The following is a 25593-nucleotide window of genomic DNA, read 5'->3' as shown; positions in this document are numbered from 1 at the left end:
AAGCCTGGTCTTAAATTTTGAGCATTACTTTACTAGCGTGTGAGATGAGTGCAATTGTGTGGTAGTTTGAGCATTCTTTGGCATTGCCTTTCTTTGGGATTGGAATGAAAACTGATCTTTTCCAGTCCTGTGGCCACTGCTGAGTTTTCCAAATGTGCTGGCATATTGAGTGCAACACTTTCATAGCATCATTTTTTAGGATTTGGAATAGCTCAACTGGAATTCCATCACCTCCACTAGCTTTGTTTGTAGTGATGCTTTCTAAGGCCCACTTGACTTCACATTCCAGGATGTCTGGCTCTAGGTCAGTGATCACACCATCGTGATTACCTGGGTCATGAAGATCTTTTTTGTACAGTTCTTCTGTGTATTCCTGCCACCTCTTCTTAATATCTTCTGCTTCTGTTAGGTCCATACCGTTTCTGTCCTTTATCGAGCCCATCTTTGCATGAAATGTTCCTTTGGTATCTCTGATTTTCTTGAAGAGATCCCTAGTCTTTCCCATTCTGTTGTTTTCCTCTATTTCTTTGCACTGATCGCTGAAGAAGGCTTTCTTATCTCTTCTTGCTATTCTTTGGAACTCTGCATTCAGATGCTTATATCTTTCCTTTTCTCCTTTGCTTTTCGCTTCTCTTCTTTTCACAGCTATTTGTAAGGCCTCCCCAGACAGCCATTTTGCTTTTTTGCATTTCTTTTCCATGGGAATGATCTTGATCCCTGTCTCCTGTACAATGTCACGAACCTCACTCCATAGTTCATCAGGCACTCTATCTATCAGATCTAGGCCCTTAACTCTATTTCTCATTTCCACTGTATAATCATAAGGGATTTGATTTAGGTCATATCTGAATGGTCTAGTGGTTTTCCCTACTTTCTTCAATTTAAGTCTGAATTTGGCAATAAGGAGTTCATGGTCTGAGCCACAGTCAGCTCCTGGTCTTTGCTGACTGTATACAGCTTCTCCATCTTTGGCTGCAAATAATATAATCAATTTGATTTCGGTGTTGACCATCTGGTGATGTCCATGTGTGTAGGGGACTGGAATGCAAAAGTAGGAAGTCAAGAAACACCTGGAGTAACAGGCAAATTTGGCCTTGGAACACAGAATGAAGCAGGGCAAAGACTAATAGAGTTTTGCCAAGAAAATGCACTGGTCATAACAAAACCGTCTTCCAACAACACAAGAGAAGACTCTATACATGGACATCACCAGAATATGTGGAATCTAAAATATGACACAAACGAACCCATCTACAAAACAGAAACAGACTCACAGACACAGACAGCAGACCTGTGGTTGCCAAGAGGGAGAAGGGAAGGAGAGGGACTAACTGGGAGTTTAGAGTTGGGTGATGCAAACTATAACATTTAGAATGGATGAACAGCAAGATCCTAAATGTGCAACACAGGGAACTACACTCAAATCCTGTGATAAACAGTACTGGAAAATAATACAAAACTAAAGAATGTATATATGTATATAACTGAGTCACTTTGCCATGTAGCAAAGATTGGTACAACACTGTTTTTAGTACACAAAAAGAATCACCTGAAATGGGGGGCGGGGAACTATAGTTGACCTCTCCTGAAGATTCTGGATTTAGTTGGTACGGAGTGGTACCTAGGAATCTGCATATTTAATGTAAAATATATTATTTATAGATAGATCTTAATATATTTTTGAACAGGTGACTGGCACTTTGAGACACACTTATCTAAAGCTATGGAAAGTACTGATACTTATGAAAGGGTTCTAATTTTAAGAGCCTAAGTATTTACCTAAAGAATTTCTTAATCCTGTTTCTAGTTAGACTTCTTTCTCAACTGAATAACTAAACTTTGATCAAAGTTTCATTAATAGCAAATTTGGTGGCTCCTTGCTTTTTAACAATAACATACATGTCTACTAATCCCAGAATCTGAATCGGACTGTGCTCAGCATTAAGGGTGGCTGGAGTGGCAGACTGTGACTCAGGAAAGACAAGAGGCATGTCATTACCCTTGGCAGTAACAGAAACTACTAAATCAGCAAAACCTGTATGAGAGCTCAAAAAGGCTGCCAAGTTACAAGTTAACACCTCAAGGGATCCAAAGACTGTCTTCAAAGACTAAATCCAATACACATTTCTAAATGTGATGATCTTATATTTACATTTCATAGGAAGTATTTTGTAAATACATCAAACAAGTTTTGGTGTCAAGGAATTATGTTGTTGACTTTAGAAAAGTTTATTATGTGAGATGATCCTTATTTAGTAATTTTCTAAATTTCTAAATAAAAAATTTAGACATTTTATCTTCAGAAAATCCAAATGGGAAGTTTTTAAAAAATTTCATAAGTCAATTTTTACATTTCCATCAAAAATTAAATTTTAGAAGCACAATAAACTGAATTAGTCAAGTTTTACCCATTCAACAAATATATGTTAAAGAACCTACTATTCAACAGGGAGTCAGACAGGTGCTGGGTACAAAAAGATGGATAAGGTAGAGCCTATACATTAAAGGATACATCAGAAAAATATAAGCAAAAGAGAAGTAAAGATGAAATGGTCACTAGGTTCCTACATGACAAAACTATTCTGAGAAATTATCTAATAATAGCTAAACTATTATTTCTTTCTTCTGAGAAGTCCATTTTGCATGTCTAAATTTTTCACTTTTTAAATTACTCAATTACTGAATACACTAATGTTAATTACAAATGAGCCTTGAAATTTTTTCTAGACCTTTATTTTAAACTAAATAATTTTAAAGCTACAAATTTTGAAGCTTATTGTAAAAGAATTTTTTTAAAGAAAAATACTTTATGATGTGTGAAAATTATATGAAACTCAAATTTCAGGGTCCATAAAGTTCTATTGGAACACAGCCATGACCATTTGTTTGCATCCTGTCTATGGCTGCTTTCCTACAATGGCAGAGACCATGTAGCTCATGGTCAACATTGAAAATATTTATACGCTATCTGGCCCTTTACAAAAAAAGTTTGCCAATTCCTGATTGAAAGTATAACAATAGATTTTGGCTGGAGAAAAGTACAGCTTTGTTTTTGTTTCTCTATTTTCCAGAATTCATAGAGATGCTTAAATAAAATATGCAAAGAACACTTACTATAAAGTTTCTCCAGTATGCTGCCTCTAGACAAGGATGGCTAATTTCGGTCAGCAGGGCTTCATTTTCTTGTTTCTCCCATAACCAATACTGGGCTTCAGTGTCTGGCCTTGAATCTTCTGGAAACCCAGCTGTCAGGACCTCTAGGATTTTGCTACTTATTAAGCCTAATTTTCACAGAATGGTCTGACTCGTAATAGATGAAAAACTCTTAGATCCCTTTTGAAGTTATCAACTTCAGTTAAAAATTTCACTAGGTGTTGGGGCTGGGTGTGAAGTTAGGTAGAAGGCTGCTGTACCTCTGTAGACAACACTAAGAAAGCAAGCTATGTGCTTTAACAGCTCAAAGTTTTAACATAAAACAATGGTACATAATTGTATGAGAATCTTTTTTTTAGGTTAATAAAATTTAATAGTGTTATTATGCCTCAAACTAGACTTTAAAATATATATCAGAGCCACAGTGTTACCCATGGGCTTTCACATTCTACATTATATATTTCTTTAATTTTGAAATACTTTTTTGGGGTAATGATCAGTGTATTACCTTCTTTAGTTATATATTTTTTTCAGATTATATTCCAGAAAACTGTTTTTCTTTAACACACCAAAAAAACGAGTTCATGATAGTAGGCGTGCTCTTATTTACTCAATCACTTCAGACAATACCTGAAGCCCCAGATTTTTATACCTCCTTAAATGTCTATGATCACAGAAATCAGCTGTGTAAAAACTACTATTTAAAGGTATGCGGTTAGGGTGAGGTAAGGGCACTTCATATATGAGTGGGTGGATTTGTAAGGTAAGGTAGTGGGAGAATTCTAGGTAGAATTTAACCGGTGCTGTCCCTAGTATACAGTTGCTTGTTTCTGACACACTCTCAGGTGACTCCATATCACAATGAAGCCTAAAAAGTGGGCACTTGCAATTCTTCCCTAGGTACCACCCTGGGCTTCACCGAACACTGTGAAGGAAGTATTTACAGTGCTTACTATCATCTCAGAAATCCAAATATCTCTTACCTAAAGCTCTAAATCACTTCAATGTTTTCACACAATCACATTACTTGGCCTTGAGCCAAATGCATCATTTCCATTTTTATCTTCAAGAGAAAGCTGAGAGTCTGCATAGACCTTCACCTCCACTCTGAGTCACCTCCTCCAACTGTATCTCCTCACTCAGTAAGCAGCACCATCACCCACTGCTACCCAAGTCGGCAAATCTAGGCAGTATCCTTGATTCTTCTCTTTCACTTTCCACATCTAACCAATTGCCAAACCTGTTGATTTTATCTCCTAATGTCTTTCAAATCCATCTTTTTTTCCTCTATCCCAATTGATTTCTTTTGCAAACTTGCAACAGATTTGAACTGGACATGTCACTTCCCTGCTTAAAATCCACAGCTTTTCATTTCCAATATGATAATGCCCAGACAAAGCTCACCAAGCCCCTTGGATCTGGCCCTTGCCACAGTTTCAGACCCAACCCCCACAAACCTCTATCACACATCTTAGACTCCTGTTATAGGGAACTTCTTTGACTCCTTTGAAGGTGCATGCTCAATCTTGCTGTCAGTCTTACACATAGTCTGCTGCTTCAGTTTTCACATTTTTCCTGACCCATCCCAACCCTTTTTATCTGGATGATCTCCTTCAGGTGTCAACTTAGTCACTCCTGCAGCAAGGCTTCCTTAACCAGTCTAAGACTGGATTGAACGTCCAGGGGACAGCTGCTATAAGCCATTGAAAATCTGGCTTTGAGAGAACTCATTCCATCAAGACAGCACCAATTTCTTCCTTGTCCATCTCAACATTCATACTGCCTCACATAGAATACAAAAGGTGGTGAATTCATGAAATAAGGCGCCCTCCAAGCTGACCTGAATCATAACCTACAGAGAAAGTATTGCTCTGACTCAGTCCTCTGAAGCAACCTAAGGGAGAAATCTCTGATTATAACGGAACCCAGTTGTCCAGTTTGAGGGCTAATAATCCTAACCACAAGGACTTAGCAAAAATGTTCAAATCTATTTCTTGATCCCATTAGCAAGGTATTAGCAAGCAGGTCTTCACACAAGGCAAAAGCTTAGTTACAAAGGGAGATAATAAATATTTCATAGATTAGCTAGTATAAGTATTTTAAAAAATCTGTCCAGGGTTCTGCTGGCTTTGCTTTGACATCTCTTTTTCAGAATAATGTTCCATTACAGGAACTGTTGAATGTAAGCAATCTACAATATCTGTAAGTCTCCACAGATCACCATGGAATTATCAGCATCACAAATATTTACTGAACCACTACATGCAGGAGTCTTGAAATGTTCTGAATACTCTACTAAACAAGTCATAGAAGGCCCTGACATCCAGGACTTTACAATATGAAACAGTCATTGATGTTAAAAGATAGTAATAAGCTAACAGAGCTGCACAAAGAATAGCAAACTAGACAAATCTTGTAACTTGGATACAGCAGTGAAAACAGATAGTTCAGGACCCTGTAAGAATATATTCATTCTTTACATCAAACAAGTTAATTGAATTTCTACAGTTTTCTTGCTACAAGAAGCCTAAACTCTCAGGCTCAATAGCAAAGCCGCTTTGTAAGGCTAATTTTACTTTCAAACAGCCACAAGGTAAAATCTTAGGAGCTGAAGAGAAGCACCTGAAATAGTAATGTTTTGTTTCGTGATAACCCACTTAACATATATATAAAATAAGCCTTCAGTCTGGGTCCCCAAACAACCAGACATCTATCATAATCTGTTTTCCCTTCTTGGTCTCATTGCATCGCAGGGATTTTGCTCCAGGGAAGAGCCCTACAAAGATGTGTCTGGAATCAGTGGAATCAAAATTGCCAAAATTGCTACTGAGTCAGAGGTGTTTTCAAAGTTTTGCCAAACAACACACAGCTCCATGCTAAATGGTTAACACCCTTCCCTGATGGTTTTGCAATCCTATATTTATATTGTAGTTCTATCACTGAAATTACAGGTTCCTGTGAAGTGACACTGACAATAACAACACATTTTATAGTCAGGATCATTTAAGGGCCTTTTAAACAAGTTTTAACATTTATGCATTGAATATTATCACACTAAGTTCTACTTCTTCCTATGAAACAAAAGGGAAAAACCATGATTTCCCCAGTGTATCAGTTGTCTCTAGAGGATATTTTGACCGTCACACCAAACATAAAATATTGATGAAGCAGTTAAGAAAACTGATTCCACTTCTCACTTTAACAAGGAATAGAAAATTACATTACACTGTATGTTATGTGTTATGAGTTTTCCCAGAGAGTTAATTAAGTAATAATTTGAACTAACATATAAAAACTATTGGAATACACTTCATAACCAAGGATGAATTTTTTAAACTTGCAAAACGAACTAAAAGAAAATTATATATATATACACATATATACACATACATTTTATATAATAAAACATAATTTTAGTAATATCATGCAAAAGAGGTACTTCAAGAACTCTTGAGAGTTGAATCAATCAAAATTGACACATATCCCAAGTTAAAAATCTGTATCATAAGAACATGATTAGCAAAACACAGATGGATAGAAAGGAATTTTAAGGGACTGGTGTAAGGAGTCAGCATTTGTCAGTGTTCAGGCAACACTGTTCAAGAGGGAGGGGTCCCTGTCCCCAAAGTGGTATTCCTACAAGAGACAAAGTCAAGAGAATGTATAGGAACCCTGGGCTGTCTTCACTGGATGGTGTTTGCCCACTGATTGACTAAATGAACTTGTGGTATTAAGTGTCCCTTAGCAGCTGTCCATCTCAATATGAATTGTGCATCTCATATTGGCCTTCTGTTTCATGCAGCTGTTTCTTTACATTTGGATAGTCTAAGCCTTGTTTGAGAGGCAAACCTGAGATACTATATGTGTATTGATCAGGACAGAACAGGCCCTTGTTTGAGTGGACAACTAGTCTCCTTTGGCAAAATTTCTATAAATTCCCCTGATGAACTGCAAAAATACTGATGACTCTGCCATAATTTCAGATTTCCTCTTGCCTTGCAGAAAGTAAATATAAAGTCGTTGTGATGGATTTTTTTCAACATATACTGTAACTCATATAAGCAAATAGGTGTGGTCCTCTTCAAAACTGTTATCTTTATGGGTCTTTGATTAAATATTTATTATAATCATCTTCTGTTGCTCAAAGCACTTATGTTTCTCTTCATTAAGAAATGTCTTTAAAGTTTGCAATACACTTTTTGAATAATACCTAAACTTAAGTAGCCCTTGACTCTTAACAAATTACGATTAAACATCTTTATACTTTTTTGAGTCTAACATTGTTTACTTTTTGGTCTTATTTGAGATTCATCTGTGGAATTTATTGGGGTCCCTAAATCCAGTCTTGTAAGAAATTTGTGGCATTGTATACATGGATTCTGCAGGTATATTCCTCAAGTATAGATCTAGACTTCTGGTATAAAAACCACGATCAAAATTCAAATTGTGTCATCTGACACATGGCTTGATACACAATAACATCTAAAGAGAATATGGGAAAATCAGGGCATAGGAGAAGGGAGAGAATAACATACTGCTAGAAAGTGTAAACTTGACAAATTGCTCAAAAATGAAAAACATAATCTCTCTTGGAAAACATTTGTAAATCAATTGCACTAGTATATAAATTATAAATTCTATGCAAATATTATCACTTCTAGTTTAAAAAACCTTTGTATTTCATAAAAGCTTTATGTTAATGTAACTTGGTCTCTGAGATACAAATAATTTGAATTTTTGCAGTGGAATTATCTTTTGGATTATATTTATAATACTGACACTATAACATTATTATTATTTTATGCATTATGCCACTTCGGGTGTCTTTCAAATTTCATACTTGATGTAAAACTCAAGCAAAATTAAGAAAAGTATTTAAATTTTTCCTAAACTTTATTAGTCTTTTCAGTAACAAAATCCAGACAATAAAAGAGATGCTTGATATAATCTATAACACAGCCCATTACAGCTGTACTCTTTTATGACTCTGAAACTGACTGGATCATACTCAAAAAGTTAAATTCTAAGACATATAACAACATATTACACAAGCATATGACTTTTTTCCCTGTGTACTTGGTAAGGCCATGTTAGATGAGATTTTTACCTAAATTCTCATCTAGGCCATTCATTGCATATGCAGGTGGATTGTCATAAACTTATTTCAACAAAGATGAATTGAATATTTATATAAACAAGGTTCACAGTAAAGAATGTAAAAATATCATAATTAATAAGAGTAATAGTAGCAGTAAACATTTACTAGGCTAACTACTTTACATGCATTTTTTCAATAAACTAAGCTTCCCTGGTGACTCAGATTGTTAAGAATCCACCTGCAATGCAGGAGACCTGGGTTCAATCCCTGGGTTGGGAAGATCCCCTGGAGAAGGGAACAGCTACCCACTCCAGTATTCTTGTCCGGAGAATTCTATGGACAGAGGAGCCTGGCAGGCGACAGTTCATTGGGTCGCAAAGAGTCAGACAGGACTAAGGGACTTTCACACACTTAACATCAGTCCTATCCGTCTCCAAGTATTCAAGGTTAAGTAACACAAAACAGAGATGTTAAGGGACTTGGCCTCCGGTCACAGAACTACTAACTAGCAGGTTGGGGATCTGAATGGAAAAAAAAAATTGAATCCAAAGCCTTCCAGTATTGTATAATCCAATGCAGAAAACAAGTTTCTTACCCTTCCAGAATAACCACCCAGAAGGAAGTTTATAATCACTGGTGCTTTAGGTGATTGTCAGTTCCTATAAATAGTAGGACCTAAACTTTTTCAAATATACCTATTCTTAGAGCAACTTATAAAGTAGTTTGAAGAACAGGACTGAGTATTCTCTTAACAAATTTAGTAGCCTTTATAATATTTACCTTTTAACAAATTCACCTGAGAGCATTTTTAAAACTAAACTGTATAGGGTGATCTGTTTTAAAAACAGAAAATACTTTGATAGACCAACAATGATCTAACTTAAATCAACAATGAGCTAATTTAAAGTTCCTTAGAATTTAGACATAGCCATGAGGTATGCAGTCTTCTGAAAAATGATTTTTTTAAACTGCATTTTTTAGACAGAATGGCTTTTAAATTCTTCCAAGAGCTCTACTAAAATAGCTACAATTTATGCCAATTAACATTCTGATTTCATAAATAACAGGAAAACAGAAGAGATAATCCCACTTGTATAGATGGAATAACATAACAAAAGGCGCAGAAAACACAAACCCCAAAGGCAGTTCCAAAGTGTAAAGTCCTTCTCTCCCATCCACAGGGAGGAGCTCTCCTTCAATGGTCTAGGCCCTCTCCTTAGCACCTGAGTTCAGCACTTGCTGCCCATTCAGAGAATAAAATATTAGAAAGATGTGAAAGCCAAGTTCCTTCCCCACATACACATATGGGCATACTTATTATGTATTTTGCTTTTCTGATACCTAAGTATGCTGATTCATTGGCTACTTATGAATTAAGTAATAACCCATGAGATATGAATATACCTATTCATTCATTCATACAAGTATAACAGGAATAAAGTAGATACAGTATCCAAAGAACACTTCAAATATGAAATGCTACATCTAATTACACTTTGCCTAAGACTCTGAACTTTTAAATTCTCATTAGATGAAGTTCACAAGATGAACTTGTGCTTTATGGCTCATCACAGGCAAAGTACGCTAAGAGGACAATTGATTAAATGTCAGTGGGTTTAACTTCACTATCTATTCCCAAGGTTTCACATTTCCATGGTAATTCTGACCCCTCTTTTAAAATGTATGGCTTGTAGAATTGGCTTTTTTTTTTTTAAGGTATTTCAAAGGATTTGCTCTCATTCGTAAAATAAAGAATAATGGAATTGTGGCAAATACTTGTTAGATATATTCAGTATCATAACAATAAAAACTTTAAGTACATACTACCCACTTCATACTTCTCCTCTAAAAACGTTCAAAATTCAGTCAACTGAGCACCTATCACACACAGGCATGGCACTTGTAGGTGAACCAAGATTTCTAAGTTTCCAAGGCATGAAGAGGGGGAAAATAGGGGCCAAATTTAAGTATTTGTTACTAACAAGTTTATAATCCACATTATTTCCTAGAAAAATCCAAGAAAACAATTGCACAGCAGCACATTTGGGTCTTGAGAGGATGATTTTCAGTTGCAAGTAGTTAAAACTTCAGTGTTAAGCTAAGACTCTATTCAAACAATGAGCTTCAGTTTATTATCTTTTCCTAATGTTTTCTATCTTATTCCACAAAATCCTCTATAACAATGAATGATACGGCACCTTTTAAAAAAAAAAAAAAACTAATCCTCTTTCCCCAAAACCCAACCCATACACGCGTCCTCCTCTTTCCTGGGCACGTGTGATTCCAAAGCTCAACTGGACACCCTCTCACCTGAAAAAAAGTTTGGAGACGACGCTGGCCTTTTCCAGAGGCGACCTCTGCATGGTCTCTGGGGGAACCGAGGTCCCTGCCGGGGCAGGCCGGGCAAGAGCTCCTAGTGCCAAAAGCCCTACTCTTCTCTGCCTGCCGCTCGCCCCTTTTTCTCTGACCTGCTGTGATGTCACTTGCTTCCAACTCCCCCCACCCACCCCTACCGCACACACCTCCCCTTTCCTTTCGCTCCTTTCCCCCGCCTCCACTGCCCAGGTTAAAAGCTGGGCGCTGCCCGGCCGGGCCTCAAATCCGCTCTAGCGGCTTTCTCCACCCCGACCGCTCCTTGCTTCTTGCCTCCCTCCCTCGCGCGCGCGCTCCTTCCAGGTCGGCGTCCCTACCATCCGGCCGAGCCCAGCCCGCAGGTGGGGGACACCGTCGCGGCCGCTCTCCAGGTCCAGACTCGGACGCGCGAGGACAGAAGGAGCCACCGGCAGGAGCAGCAGTCAGTGCCCCGGGGAGCCTTCTGCGCGCCGGGCTCCGCGGGATCCGCGGCACGCCGAGGCCAACTCCCCCGAGCCATTTGCCTCCTCCCTTTTCCCGAGATCCTAGCCGCGTTCGGGTCGCGTTTGCAAGGTGCATTTTGAAAGGGGAACGAAAATCTGTCCCTCCGGTTATCAAAAGGCAGCCTCAGAGAGCCGGAGGGTTCCGCAACAGCGGCAGCTGTGTTCACCTTAGCGCTTACTTTGCGAGTCAGAGGGAAGAACCAAGCTTGTTAGTCTCAGACTTAGGTGAGTGCCAAGTGTGGTCCCTTAGGAGACGTACTTACTACAGGTGGAGGCAATTCCTGTAAGGTGAGAATTACCGCTTTGTCCACTACCCGCCCAGGATTTGTTCCTTGTCTGCCCTAAGTTTTTTCAGTCCAGTTTGCGTTTTTTAAGAAGTCTTTTGTGCGTGTTAGCAACTACGAGGATGACGAGCGGACAGAATGTAAACTCACCCGCCCTCATACAGAGTTCCAACTCTCGGTCAGCAAAACATCATGACTAATACACTGAAAGGAATCCAGTCTTTGAAGCGAAGGTAGCGCGTTAACTCTGACCTGACTCACGGAAACGCCATCTTCAACTCTTGAAGGGCATCTCAGCTTTCCCAGGTGTGGGCGCACGAACTTCCCCGAGTTTTTGCTTCGTGGACCGTGTGCCTGTTTGATGGCTTTTAAAGAGCCAAACCTTTAATTCCTGAATCCTGTTGTGTAAAACCAAGGGCACACCGAGTTTAAACTGAAAAATTCAAATGGAAGTGAAAATTTTGGTCTGATTACAGTTAATGCCTCTACACCTAAAGCAAGGACATTTACTTATGAATTGGTTATCGCTGATTTGTGGTCACCCAGATACAGTACAAATGAAATCGTGCACTTCTTAATAACAGACAGGAACACATATTTAAATTAATAAATGGGTTCATCCGGTCTTTATAGCTCCCCTTTGCATTTCCATGTCACCATGTTTTAAATCTTAAAGTGGTTTAATAAACATATAAATTTTGTTATCCTAAACTTTAACAGTAGATAAAATAACACCAGAGAGATAGGCAAACTGCATAAACACCAGGAGAAAGCAATTTCTAATTCATAATCCCTGCTTCATATCCTGCACCTGTGTTTTCTTCTCTTCAGTATGGCATACAAATTCAGGCTCTGCCTTCATTATTGACTTTTCCCAGGTATGTGATTGAACTCACTTCATCCACTTCCCCAACTCCCACTCTACTGTTTGCTTTATAACTGCTAATGTAACCCATCAAATGTAATACACACATTTTGAAATGAAGCAGTAGTCAGTTCCTCTTTGTTCTCAAAGAACAAGTGACAATAAAAAGATTAAGAATTAAATTCCAAATAAGATCATAGAAGCTAACCAAGTATTATGCTTCAGAGACCCCAAATATTTGTCAATCTCATTCCTCTAGAAAGAATAAATAACTTAGTGACTCTTTCTTGATTTCTTACTGTTTGCTAGACATCATCTCGTGGAAATCTTACCACAACCATGTAAATAGGTGTTATTCCCCCCAATTTTCAGTAGAGGAAACAGAAAAGAGAAGTAAATGCCTGTAATGGTAGAGCTAACATTTAAACTCATGTCTGATTTCAAACCATCACTCCTATCAGTGGGTAATACTGCTGCTAATCGAATCATCCCTCATGTATTTATATACTATCACGTACACTGGTGTAACCAGTCTTTCCTCTCACATTAGTTTCATGCAGTCATAATTGCTAGACCTGTTTAAGAATGAGACAAGAAAGCAGAAAGCTGAAAACCAAGTAGCTACTGGAGTTAACACACTTTTAATAAAAGACATCTAACTATAATATTCCATTTTAAGTATGTGTACACACATGTACATTGGAAGACCCTAGATATTTATCATAAAAGCTTACCTCCCAAATTTGTTCTTGGCATCAGTAAGACATCACCATTGTTCAGAACATTAGCATGGTTAGCTTACATGAACAAATGAACTAACTGAGACATGACTTTTAAGGCTTGCATACAGGTACATACCTAATGTGGGAATGTAGATTTATGCACCAGGGAATTGTTCAAATATGGCTGAAGGTCATGACTGAATTCCTAATTGTGTCTTTGAGATGTCAAGAATTGGTAGTAAGAAATAGTGAAGCTCTTGTCTCCAAGCTGCTCAAATATCAGCTCACAAAATTGCATTTAATGTTGTAATAGCTTACATTTGTTAAGCACTTACCATATACATAAGGTGCCGTGCTAAATACACAGAATGCTTTGCCTTTTTTAATCCTGATAACACCTTCATGAGATATTACGTTTGTCATTATCTATATATTATAGGTGAAGAAACTGGGGTACAAAAAGTTTAGAAAATTTCCCAAGCGAGTTTCACAGTAAATAGTAACAGAGAAAACTGAGATTTCAACCTAAACTGACTACTGTCTGAGACCAAGCATGTAACCACTACATATACTTTCCCCACAGAATTTCCTGACATTTTAAGCAGAACTGATCTTTGGTAGAGAACATTAGGTGGTCATTTGTATGATTTCTTTATTGTAAAATACATACAACATAAAATTTGCTATCTTGAGCCATTCTTAAGTGTACATACAGTTCGGTCACACATTCACATTGTTGTGCAACAGCTACCACCATCACATTTTTATCTTGTGAAACTGAAACTCTATACCCATTACACAATAACTCCCATTCTCCCTTCCCCCCAGCCCCAGCAACCACTGGTATACTTTCTTATTTTTATGATTTTGACTCTAATTACTTCATATAAGTGGAATTTTGTGGCTGGCTTATTTCACTTAGCATAATGTCCTCAAGGTTTTTCCAGGTTGTACCATGGTCCAGGATTTCTTTCCTTTTTAAGACTGAACCAGTTCATTCTAAAGGAGATCAGCCCTGGGTGTTCTTTGGAAGGCATGATGCTAAAGCTGAAACTCCAGTACTTTGGCCACCTCATGCGAAGAGTTGACTCATTGGAAAAGACTCTGATGCTGGGAGGGATTGGGGGCAGGAGGAGAAGGGGACGACAGAGGATGAGATGGCTGGATGGCATCACCAACTCGATGGATATGAGTGAGTGAACTCCGGGAGTTGGTGATGGACAGGGAGGCCTGGCGTGCTGCGATTCATGGGGTCGCAAAGAGTCGGACACGACTGAGTGAACTGAATATGGCATTATACATATATTTGGCTTATCCATTCATTTTCTGATGGATGGGTCTTAGCTATTGTGAAAAATGCTGTGAACATTGGTATAATAGTGCAGCATCATTTTCAAGGTATATTAAAAAGAAGCAAGAAGAGAAGAAGGAGAAGGAAAGGAAGTCAATTATTTAGTACCTACTATATGTTCAGCAGTGTGCCATGTGCTTCCTTAAATGATCTCAAGATATGAAAGTTCACAAGATACCCTTCATCTCATGTTCCTATTCTACATTATTCACTCTGCCATCACATGATGGCTGAAGTTTCATCATTAGATATCACCAGAGAGAAAGTGCACTACGGTTATTCATTATGTTCAGTTTCATTTGAGTATGTTCCTCAGATTCTTCCCTGAGAACAGGCTTTAATAGTGATAAGCAGAGCATGACTGTGAGGGCACTAAGACCTGGAAAAGTAGGAGTAAGGACAAAGTCGCAAAACAAGAGAGGGGCAAAGTCTTGTCAGCTTCACATGCATAGACTGGCTCTGCTTATAAACGTATCTAACCTAGAAGAGTAAGAGCAGCTGAGGCTCTTCCTGTGCCCCTCAGGAAGTGATGCCAACACACATTGAATCTCACAAAGATGTTTCAGACTCAGAGAGAGGTGTCTTGGTACATGACTAAGCCAGATTATCATTTATTTGTTACCACTTCTAACATTCTGTTTGGTCTGAAAATCATGTTTATAAATGCACATGCACGAATACTTCTGTTTATATCCATACATAACCTTTCTTCCCCACAACCTCCTTGGACACACGAATTGTGTCTTCTGTTTTCCTTTCAACTCATCTCTTATTTAGTAATACTGTGTACCATCAAACAATTTTCTCTAGGGGTTACTGACCTAATAGTTGAAATGTCATTCTAAAGGGGAAATCTGAAGATGGCCAAGAGATGAATCATTGCCATTAATCTGTCAGCAAGCAAGCGCTCAATGCTAAGGCAGGGATATGGAATTAAAAAGGATCTCCACCCTCCAAAACTCAGAATCTACACATGGTCGTCAAAATTCCCTTAAAAGAGAGCAACAGAATATAGTGGAAAGAGTTTGGACTTTGAGGCAATAAAGAGCTAGTTTTTCAATCTTGGTACCACTGCTTTCTTAGCTGTGTGGCCTTGGGTAAGTTACTTAACCTTTCTGTGTCTCAGTTCCCTTTACTGAAAATGAGGTTAATAATACCCACCTCCAAGGGTTGTTGAATGTCTTCAGTGATGGTGCTTTCTACCTCAGCACTATTGACATTTGGGACTGAATAACTCTTTGATGTGGGGGACTGTCCTGTCCATTGGAGGAGGGTTAGCAGCATCTCTAGCTTCTTCTACACCTTAGATGACAATATCTACCCTTCCCCCAAGTTATGACAACCAAAAGTGTCTCCAGAGATTGCCCAATACTCTCTTGGGGGAAAAATTACCCCCACTGAGAGTCGCTGGATGAAATTAATTGAAGGGGGTGCATACAATAGACATAAAGGAGTCCATAAACTTTACAGTTTATTGTTACATATCACTAGTGATAAATCAGAAATCAGTGCAGCACTGCATAATAGACTGCTACAAAAAACAGAATTGCCTGAAGGCTTTCAGAATTCCCAGGAACTCTTGGGTTCTCTCATTCCCTCTGAAGTTATTTGCTTATATTCAGAATAGATAACGGAGAAGGCAACGGCACCCCACTCCAGTACTCTTGCCTGGAAAATCCCATGGATGGAGGAGCCTGGTAGGCTGCAGTCCATGGGGTCGCTAAGGGTCGGACACGACTGAGCGACTTCACTTTCACTTTTTCACTTTCATGCACTGGAGAAGGAAATGGCAACCCACTCCAGTGTTCTTGCCTGGAGAATCCCAGGGATGGGGGAGCCTGGTGGGCTGACATCTACGGGGTCGCACAGAGTTGGACAGGACTGAAGTGCCTTAGCAGCAGAATAGATAAAAGCAGGAAATTGAGATACCCTTCCAATTGTAAGCTAATTTTGATTTAGAGGCAGAACTCTATTTTTATATTGTGGAACCATTCTTACTCCTTTTGCACTGAAATGACATCTGAAAGCTCAATTTTTCAGTCCCTCTCATTTTCAGCTCATCACTAGTGGTATACTCTTAACAACTGTATCCAGCTGGAGTCTGGCACCCTGATGGCTCTTCTGTAACTTAGAAGTGCTTCCTAGTACTTTTAGGGGAAGCCTTGTGTGTGTGTCACTCAGTCATGGCCGACTCTGCGACCCAGTGGACTGTAGCTCGCCAGGCTCTTCTGTCCATGGAATTCTCCAGGCAAGCATACTGGAGTAGTTTGCTATTTCCTTCTCCAAAGTGAAGCCTTAAGGATCCTCAATCTGTACAAAGCAGGAGCTTATTAATATCACTAATGAACTGGAACAATTATGAATAATATTCAAAATATAACTTTGTCATGAATGTGAAAGCCAATGGATCTGGGATTTTCTAAAATTGATTTTTATAAAAAAATCATTATTTTTTTTATTATTTTTTAGGTGCTTTTACATTTTTCCTGCTAAAACCTTTTTAGAAACAAGAGAATTTATAACACCAGATTAAATTTTTATTGATGATATCCTGAAAGCCAAATGTTCTCTGCAGAATTAAAACTGTGGTTTAATATATTTGAACCCTAAGAAAAATTTTCTTCAGATGAAGTCTATACCAATCTATGTACTACATAAAAGAGTTCCATTTAGAAAGGCAATAGAGCACAGTAAGTAGAACAGTAGGCTATTTACTTATTTGTAACTATTTGCCCCATGATAGTTTATAATTAAAATCTATAAATCAAGAGAATGTTTGAAATAGAAAAAAATAGAAGAGAGAGTAGGTGGGAATTTGTTATTGTATCTGGGAACAAAAAGCAATTCAGAATATATTGTCTGTCAAAGTCTAAAAGGTTATTTATTCTTATAGTCTGATATTTGACAGAAGTCGACATCCAAGTTTACCTGGGGAAAAAAATCCTCCCTCCACCCCGGTCTTGGAAAAGTTTGTTATTCAAAGGTTCACAGAATTATTACTGAATGACATCATGGTCATTATTTTCAGCTATAATTTTTTCCAAAATATCTATTTGATGGTCATTTCTTATACCAATTTGGAGAAGGAAATGGCAACCCACTCCAGTATTCTTGCCTGGAGAATTCCATGGACAGAGGAGCCTGGTGGGTTCCAGTCCATGGAGTCGCAAAGAGTCGGACACGACTGAGCAACTGTCACTCACTCACTCTTATACCAATTCATAATTAAAGCCAAGGACACAACATGAGGTCACATGAGTTACTCAGGGACACAACATGAGTTAGGACACAACACAAGTTACTCAAGGAAGGCTGTTTAGCCTGGGAAACTAAAATAGAAGAATTCCCAGGTTCAGAGTTTCCTTTCTGTTTAATTTTAATTTACCCTATATAGACAGAGTCTATGAGATCTTGTTGTTTAAGACACCATGATAGCTACTTATTGATCCACAAGTTCAATGTGATTGGTGAAACTATGGTGATTAATCTGTATGGTCAAAAGTACAACCAATACCTAGTTCAGCGACTCTGGCTCACTGGCCTCTGTAGCCTGCATCCCTAAGGCTGCATCCCTGTATCTCCTAGAGTGACTGGAACCTCCTTACTTCAAAAGCTGTGGAGAAGCAGCACTGATGAAATGACGCAAAGCCCTTTGGAATTCTTATTGCTCAAAAATTACATTTAGTGATGTATATGAAAATCATCTAAATCCTTTCTAGAATAAAGTGTTATTGTTGTTATTCAGTTGCTCAGTTGTGTCTGACCTCTTTGGGACCCCATGAACTGCAGCATGCCAGGCTTCCCTGTCCTTCACTATCTCCCAGAGTTTATTCAAAATCATGTCCATGGTGTCAATGATGCTATCCAACCATCTCATCTTCTGTTGCCCCCTTCTTCTCCTCCTGCCCTCAATCTTTCCCAGCATCAGGGTTTTTCCTAACTGTATATACTTTCCTATACTGTATATACTTACTTGCTGCATAAACAATATGATACATCTCAGAAAAATCCTATGAATCAGCTCTTTGCATGAGGTGTCTAAAGTATTGGAGCTTTAGCTTCAGCATCAGTCCTTCCAATGAATATTCAGGGTTGATTTCCTTTAGGATTAGCTAGTTTGATCTCGTTGCAATCCAAGAGACTCTCAAGAGTCTTCTTCAGCACCATGATTCAAAAGCATAAGTTCTTTGGTGTTCAGCCTTCTTTATGGTACAACTCTCACATTTGTACATAACTCTTAGAAAAACCATAAGCTTTGACTATATGGACCTCTGTCAGCACAGTGATGTCTCTGCCTTTTAACGCAGTCTCTAGGTTTGTCATAGCTTTCCTTCCAAGGAGCAAGCATCTTTTTATTTCCCTGGCTACAGGCACTGTCCTCAGTTATTCTGGAGCTGAAGAAAATAAAACCTGTCATTGCTAACACTTCTTCCCCTTTTATTTGCCAAGAAGCAATGGGACAAGATGCTATGATCTTAGTTTCCTGAATGTTGAGTTTTAAGCCAGCTTTTTCACTCTCCTCTTTCACCCTCACCAACAGACTCTTTAGTTACTCTTTGCTTTATGCCATTAGAGTAGTATCAGCTACATGTCCAAGATTTTTTATATTTCTCCCAGAAATCTTGGTTCCAGCTTGTGGTTCATCCAGTCCAGCATTTCACAATAAAGTGTATACCATGCTAACTAAATTGACTTATCAAATTGATAAGTATGTATCAGAATTCTCATCTAAACAAATTTGACAGTCACAAAGTTTTACCTAAAGCTAATTGAAATTTTTATAATAACAAATTAAGTTTACCATGATCCTGTTTTACAAGAAAAAGTGTATGCTGTATATACTTACTTGCCGCATAAACAATACGATACATCTCAGAAAAATCCTATAAAATTGGTATATTTTATTTTCACTGTTGTTCCATTCCCCATATGAAGAAATTGAGATACAGAAGGTTAAAGGCCATGCCCAAATTCAAGAAATCTAGAATTTGAACAAACTAGTGGTTTGGTTCCAGAGCTTTTAATCATGGTGCTCTGTGTGTAACTGGACCATACAGAATGGTTTTGTTTGTTTAACAGGAGTTATTTTTTATAATTTATCCACTTGCTTCTCTGTTTAGGTGAAAACAGGGGCTTATTACAAAGAACCTGTTTCTTCTTTATCTTCATTTCTTCAGAATCTGTTGAGTGGTCTCTTCATTATAGGATTATAAACTAAGTAGGTATCCATGGAGAAAAAGGAGAGAACAAAATGTTTTCCTTTTTCATTTGAGATTCAGCATAGTTAGAATCTATTTGATGAATCAAGATGACCCCAATCGAAATGCTCAAATATGGCACAAATGGTCCCTATGGAGAACCAGACACACTATGAGAGGAAAAGTTCAATGTCAATATCTTCTTCTGGGCGGGAGACAGGCCACTTTGCAGCTGAAACTGGAAGGTAGTCTTTTCCTGCCCATCATGGGATGCTGGGTGGGTCTTGGCAACTACTGGAGAAATACTGGAAATCCAATTGTAATGCCCTATCCGCCAAGGCAAAGGAGTAGGCTTCATCTTCTTCTGGGAATCGCCATGACCTGAGCAGAGACCTATTCCGACAGGGTGATGACTGCAGCAGTGCACCAGGATGCATCAGACCCTGTGGGAGGACCTTTTGCTCTAGTAACACAATGTTGTGGTGACTGAGGCTGCTGCAGCAGAAAATGAGGTGGGGCATGTGACAGTGTACTGGTCACGTCCTCCATATCCTCCATCTCTCTGTCTTTGGAAACAGAAATGACCCCTTTGGACGACATAAACCCTGGGGTTCTTGGACAGTTGGGGGTGAAGGAAGAAATGCGTACTGTAAACTAGAGTGACTTTCTGACTCCATTGCACAAATGATTTTGGAAAGCCTATAGCATTTCAGCTCTATGCCAGGAAGGGGAAAAAGTTGTAGAATTCTCCTGCAACTTTCAAAGGGTTTCAAAGGGTTGTTACTTAAACTGACAAAACAAAGCATTAGTTGCCTGGGCCAAGAGGAAATGACCAGTGTCCTTGTCTCTTTTTCATTTAGTCTGGATTCTGCAAAATCACAGTGATTCCCCTAAATCTTCTTCAGCAATCTTTGTTTTGCCCCTACCCCAGGCCTGTGTTGTTCCCTCATTCCCAGTTTTAGGATATAGTTACAAAGATGCCCTGTCAGGAGTAGTCAAAAAATAATTTCCATCAGGTAATTTTAAACATTTCATCCAGAGTCAGCTTCCTCTGCCACTAGCTAGTTCATTAAAATTTAATATTCTTAAATCCTGTAAATGTTATGTGCCTTATGCAAGTGCCACAGTTATACAGCATTTCATTTTTTGCAGATTAAAAGCAATATTTTTTAAATGTAGCAATGCAAGATAAAATATAATTTCTAAAACTCTAATTTGACATTTTTTTCTTTAAAAGAGCCAAAACAAAAAACTCTAACACCAGAAGCCTCCAAAATGGAAGTGTCTCAGTCCTATTTCTCCAGAGGACCCTGCAAACTCTCCACTGCTCACAGAGGCCAGGCAAAGGAAGACCCTGGAGGAGCAGCAGTTCTCACAGCCCTGTCAACACAGTGCTCTCCCCAAACCAGAGCGGGAGCTCCACTCCCCTTGCGCCTGGGCTGAGGGGTACTCCTCCTGTTTCCTGTCAGATGACCTGCATGCCCTCAGCACTACTGGGGAACAGAAACCTTGAACCTTTCTGCACCTGCCGAGTGCTTGGCACTGTGGGAACCCAGCAACTGACAGCTCCCTGGAGGGGAGCCAAGCCTAGTGGAACACCCAGTCCCACGCTGCAGGCTGCTGGCCAGCTCAGAGCCCGCCGCCAGCTGCGATTGCACTGCTATGTTTTTCAAGGCCCAATTTGGTCATGATTCTAATTGTCTTTAGGAATTCTTTTCCTTAACACCTATCTAATAACAAAGCAAATGACTGTTGGAAATTATTTGTCTGTTCCAAAACGGGGTTACATTGTATCTTGCTCACTTTCAAGAAAGTGAAGATTAAAAGAATGATAAAAAAATAGATTTAGAGGTCTGGGGGGAAAATGTGAACTGAATAGCGATTTAATCACCTGAATGTGTTCTCACACAAATCCAAATTTGAGGCTTGTAAATAATCTGGAGTATTCAAGAAAAATTGACTTTTCTTCTGGAATCTGTTTCTATGTTCACTTATAATTAAATTTAAAATATATTTGCATTTTCCTGTGTAATAAACTTTAGATCATCTCACTTTAAAGACTGTTGTCTATCAGAGACCATGGCATAGGGGTTCAGAGCTTTTCCTCTGGGAGCTGAGATTTCCTTATTTGTAAAATGGGGGAAACAAGAGCTTTTATTACACAGGGTTGTAGTGAGAATTAAATGAATTGATACAAGCAAAAAATGTAAAACATTCCCTGACATAAGTTAAACTCAATAAATAGTGTGTTTGAGTGTTTCAAATTTCATATCCTTACATCAGTGATTCTCTGAAAGCTGAAGTGGTTCTTCCCCGTTTTTTTTCCTTTTCTTTTTACATGAAAGAATGTGATGGGCATGGGATAGTTCTTTTAATGTACATCTTCTCACCAGGTTTTGTTTTTTATTTACTTCCTTCAAAAGTAAGGGAAATGAAACTCAACAATAAGAAAACAACCCAATTTTAAAAACAAGCCAAATATCTGAACAGACACTGCACCAAAAAAGATATACAAAGAAGCATATGAAAAGATGCTCATCATCATTTGTCATTAGGGAATTGCAAATGGAAACAACCAGGAGATACCACTGCTCACCTTCTAGTGTGGCTGAAATCCAAAAACCTGACAATACTATATCTTGATGAGGATTGCTGGTGGGAGTGCAAAATAGTATAGCCACCTTGGAATACAATTTGACAGTTTGTTACAAAGCTAAGTATACTCTTACTAGACAATCTAGCAATCACATTTCTAGGTATTTATCCAACTGATTTAAAAACATATCCACACAGAATCTGCATGCAATATATATAGTCATTTTATTCATAATAGCCAAAACCTGAAGCAAACAAGGTTTATTTCAATTGGCAAGTAGATAAACAAATTGTGGTACATCTAAATAATGGAATACTACTCAGAAATTTAAAAAGAATGAACTATCAAGCCACGAAAAGGCATAGATGAATCTTAACTTCAGTGCTAGTGAAAGAAGCCAGAGTGGAAAGTCACACTGTTTGATTCCAATCATATGCATTCTGGAAAAGGTACAACAATATAGAGATATTATGTGTATCACTTGTTACCAGGAGTTTGGGAGGAGGAGAAGGTTAAATTATTGAGGCACAAGAAATAATTTTTAGGGTAGTGAAACTATTCATTATAATACTGCAATGATTAAAAAAATCATTTAGGTGATCAGAATGAGCGGATTTCTAGGATGGAACACAGAATATGACAAAAGAATATAACTATGTTACAGATATATGAAACAACCTCACTGAAGGGAATTGGGGGAGGAGAGGTGTGGAGTGTCTAAGTAACTTGGAAGTAGTGGAGTCTAAAACTGAAGGTAAAAGACTCTATATAAGCACTCCTCTAGTTGATAAAGTTTATCCCACAGGGATGAATAATTCTGAAACCACTATACATGTATACTGGAAATGAACAATTAAGTAAATAGATAGTGGATAGTGGAAGTCAGGTTTCTCACTGTTAGAATGGGAAGCTACAGATAAGCAAGGGGGAAGAGATTAGAATGATCCATATGGTAATTGATTAGAAAGAGAGACACCAATATTAACTCATTATTAGTTTAATAAAGATACAGATGGTTATATTTAGAATTATTTATAGACGTGTCTGGCAAAAAGCAAAGAGGAACTAAAGAGACTCTTGATGAAGGTGAAAGAGGAGAGTGAAAAAGCTGACTTAAAACTAAGATCATGGCATCTAGTCCATGGCAAATAGGGGGAAAATGGAACAGTGACAGATTTTGTTTTCTTGAGTTCCAAAATCATTGCGGATGGTGACTACAGCCACAAAATTAAAAGACGCTTGCTCCTTGGAAGAAAAGCTATGACAAACCTAGACAGCATATTAAAAAAGGAGAGATATCACTTTGCTGACAAAGGTCCATATAGTCAAAGCTATGGTTTTTCCAATAGTTATATATGGATATGAGAGTTGGACCAAAAAGAAAGCACAGCACTGAAGAATTGAGGCTTTCAAACTGTGGCACTGAAGAAGATTCTTGAGAGTCCCTTGGATAGCAAGGAGATCAAACCAGTCAATCCTAAAGGAAATCAACCCTGAATATTCACTGGAAGAACTGATGCTGAAGCTGAAGCTCTAATACTTTGGCCACCTCATGCAAAGAGCCAACTTATTGGAAAAGACCCTGATGCTAGGAAAGATTGAGGGCAGGAGGAGAAGGGGGTGACATAGGATGAGATGATTGGATGACATCACTAACTCAATGGATATGAGTTTGAACAAGCTGCAGGAGACGGTAAAGGCTGGGAAGCCTGGTGTGCTGCAGTTCATGGGGTTGCAAAGAGTCAGGCACAACTTAGAACAACAACAACAACACAGACGTTTGTATATACTAGTTAGCATACACATATTTTCTTGCTTTGTCAAATGAGATAGCCTAGAAACTATGATACCTTAATAGCAGTCTTATACCCTAACATCCAGATCTTGGTATTAAATGCTATTCCTCAATAAAAGAAACCAGGATTCCTTTTAGGACTGGGGCAGAAAGTATTAAAATGAGCCTGGAAAATCTTGTAGTGCCAGAAAGTAAAGAAGTGCTAAAACAAAACAAAAATAAAATTGGGGGTATTTCAAAGAATATCTAAGAGTCAGGTAAAAGAGCACACTAATGATCAAAGCTGGAAAAATTTGAGCAAAAAAATAATTATAACCCAGTTGAATCATAACCCAAGTATAAAATAAAAATCCACAAGTCCATAGCAGCAGAAATAAATGACTGAATAAAGTAATGGTAGAGAATAGACAATTTCCTGCACAGAAGAATTTCACATAATTTATGCAGATATTTCACTTTTAAGGAGGCAGAGCTCAACTCCCCACTCAAGTGTGGGCAGTGCATGATGACTTCCTTCCAAACAATACAGTATTGAGGGCAGAAAAGAGTAACTATGTCGAGAAAGAAGCTGAGAACCACTATTTCAGCCAGGTGATCAAGGTCAATGTACAGGATGATAGTATGTACCCTTGATATAATATGATGAAGATGGCACTTTACCTCTGTGGCCTTCTCCCTAAAACTCATAACCCTAGCCTTCTTATGAAAAAAAAAAAAATCAGACAAATCCCAACCTGTCAAGGTCACCAAAATTAAGGAAAATCTGAGTTGTTACAGTCAAGAGAAGCCTAATAAAGCACCACGACTAAATATGGTGTGTTAACCTGGATGAGATCTTAGAAGTGAAAAAGATCATTCAGTCAAAACTGGAGAATTCTGACTAAGGTAGGGACTTCACTTAATAAGGTATCAATATTGGTTCATTAATTATGACAAATGTACCCTATGAATATACAATGTTAATAGCAGGGAAAATCGAGTGTGTAATGTATGGAACCTCTCCGTAGTATCTTCACAATATTTCTATAAACCTAAAACTACTTTAAAATTTTATTTTAAAAATAATGAAAAAATGATTGATTTTTGGCACATTTTCCATGCAACCCCAAATTACTAACAATTTAAAACTTTTGATATTTAATAATAATATCTCAAGCCCAGTCAGGTCATTTTATCTCATATATATTTAGCACTTTCAAAGTTGATACTTTTATACTTATTCTTATTAATTTTTTCTCTTGCAAGGGTGAGCATAGGATCTAAGACTTAGAGTATGAGCTACACAAGTCTGGAAAATTGGCTTGAAATTGGATTACTCAATGACCTTAAAAAACTTTACTCCCAGTGGGAAATAAATCATGTAAAAAATAATAGTCAATGAATATGTCTTAAAAACTAATTTCAAAAATACTGATAAATTTCTTGATTCCAAAAAACTCACAAGAAAAATAGTCTTCATGTCCTTTTGTCAACTCAGAGCCATCAAACTGGCCTGCAATTATTCAGTAATCTGTTGCTATTATTAAGAAAATGGAAGTCATCATTAATATCAAATTTTCAAGGTAGTATTAACTACTAACTATGAAGTTTGCGTGACTTGAAAATAAAAGTGAATTGGTCACAGAGTGGTGATAAATTTCTACCTCCATTGTATTGTGTAAAAAACATTTGGATTC

The 25593-nt window shown here is 38.0% G+C and overlaps 1 protein-coding gene across 1 annotated transcript in view; it reads right to left on the bottom strand.

Moving 5' to 3' along the window:
• The window catches only part of CFTR (cystic fibrosis transmembrane conductance regulator (ATP-binding cassette sub-family C, member 7)), a 216327-nt gene extending 205620 nt beyond the window's left edge, over positions 1-10707 (bottom strand). Inside the window, exon 1 of the mRNA XM_010831223.1 lies at positions 10562-10707. Within this exon, the coding sequence (XP_010829525.1) occupies positions 10562-10614 (53 nt within the window). The 5' untranslated portion in view covers positions 10615-10707. The remainder of the gene's footprint in view (positions 1-10561) is intronic.
• Positions 10708-25593: the final 14886 nt, after the last annotated feature.

Source organism: Bison bison, unplaced genomic scaffold (genome assembly GCF_000754665.1).
Source record: "Bison bison bison isolate TAMUID 2011002044 unplaced genomic scaffold, Bison_UMD1.0 scf7180017864525, whole genome shotgun sequence".
Lineage (NCBI taxonomy): Eukaryota > Metazoa > Chordata > Mammalia > Artiodactyla > Bovidae > Bison > Bison bison.
The sequence above is the reverse complement of the archived record's forward strand: the minus strand, read 5'-3'. Positions and strand labels throughout refer to the sequence as shown.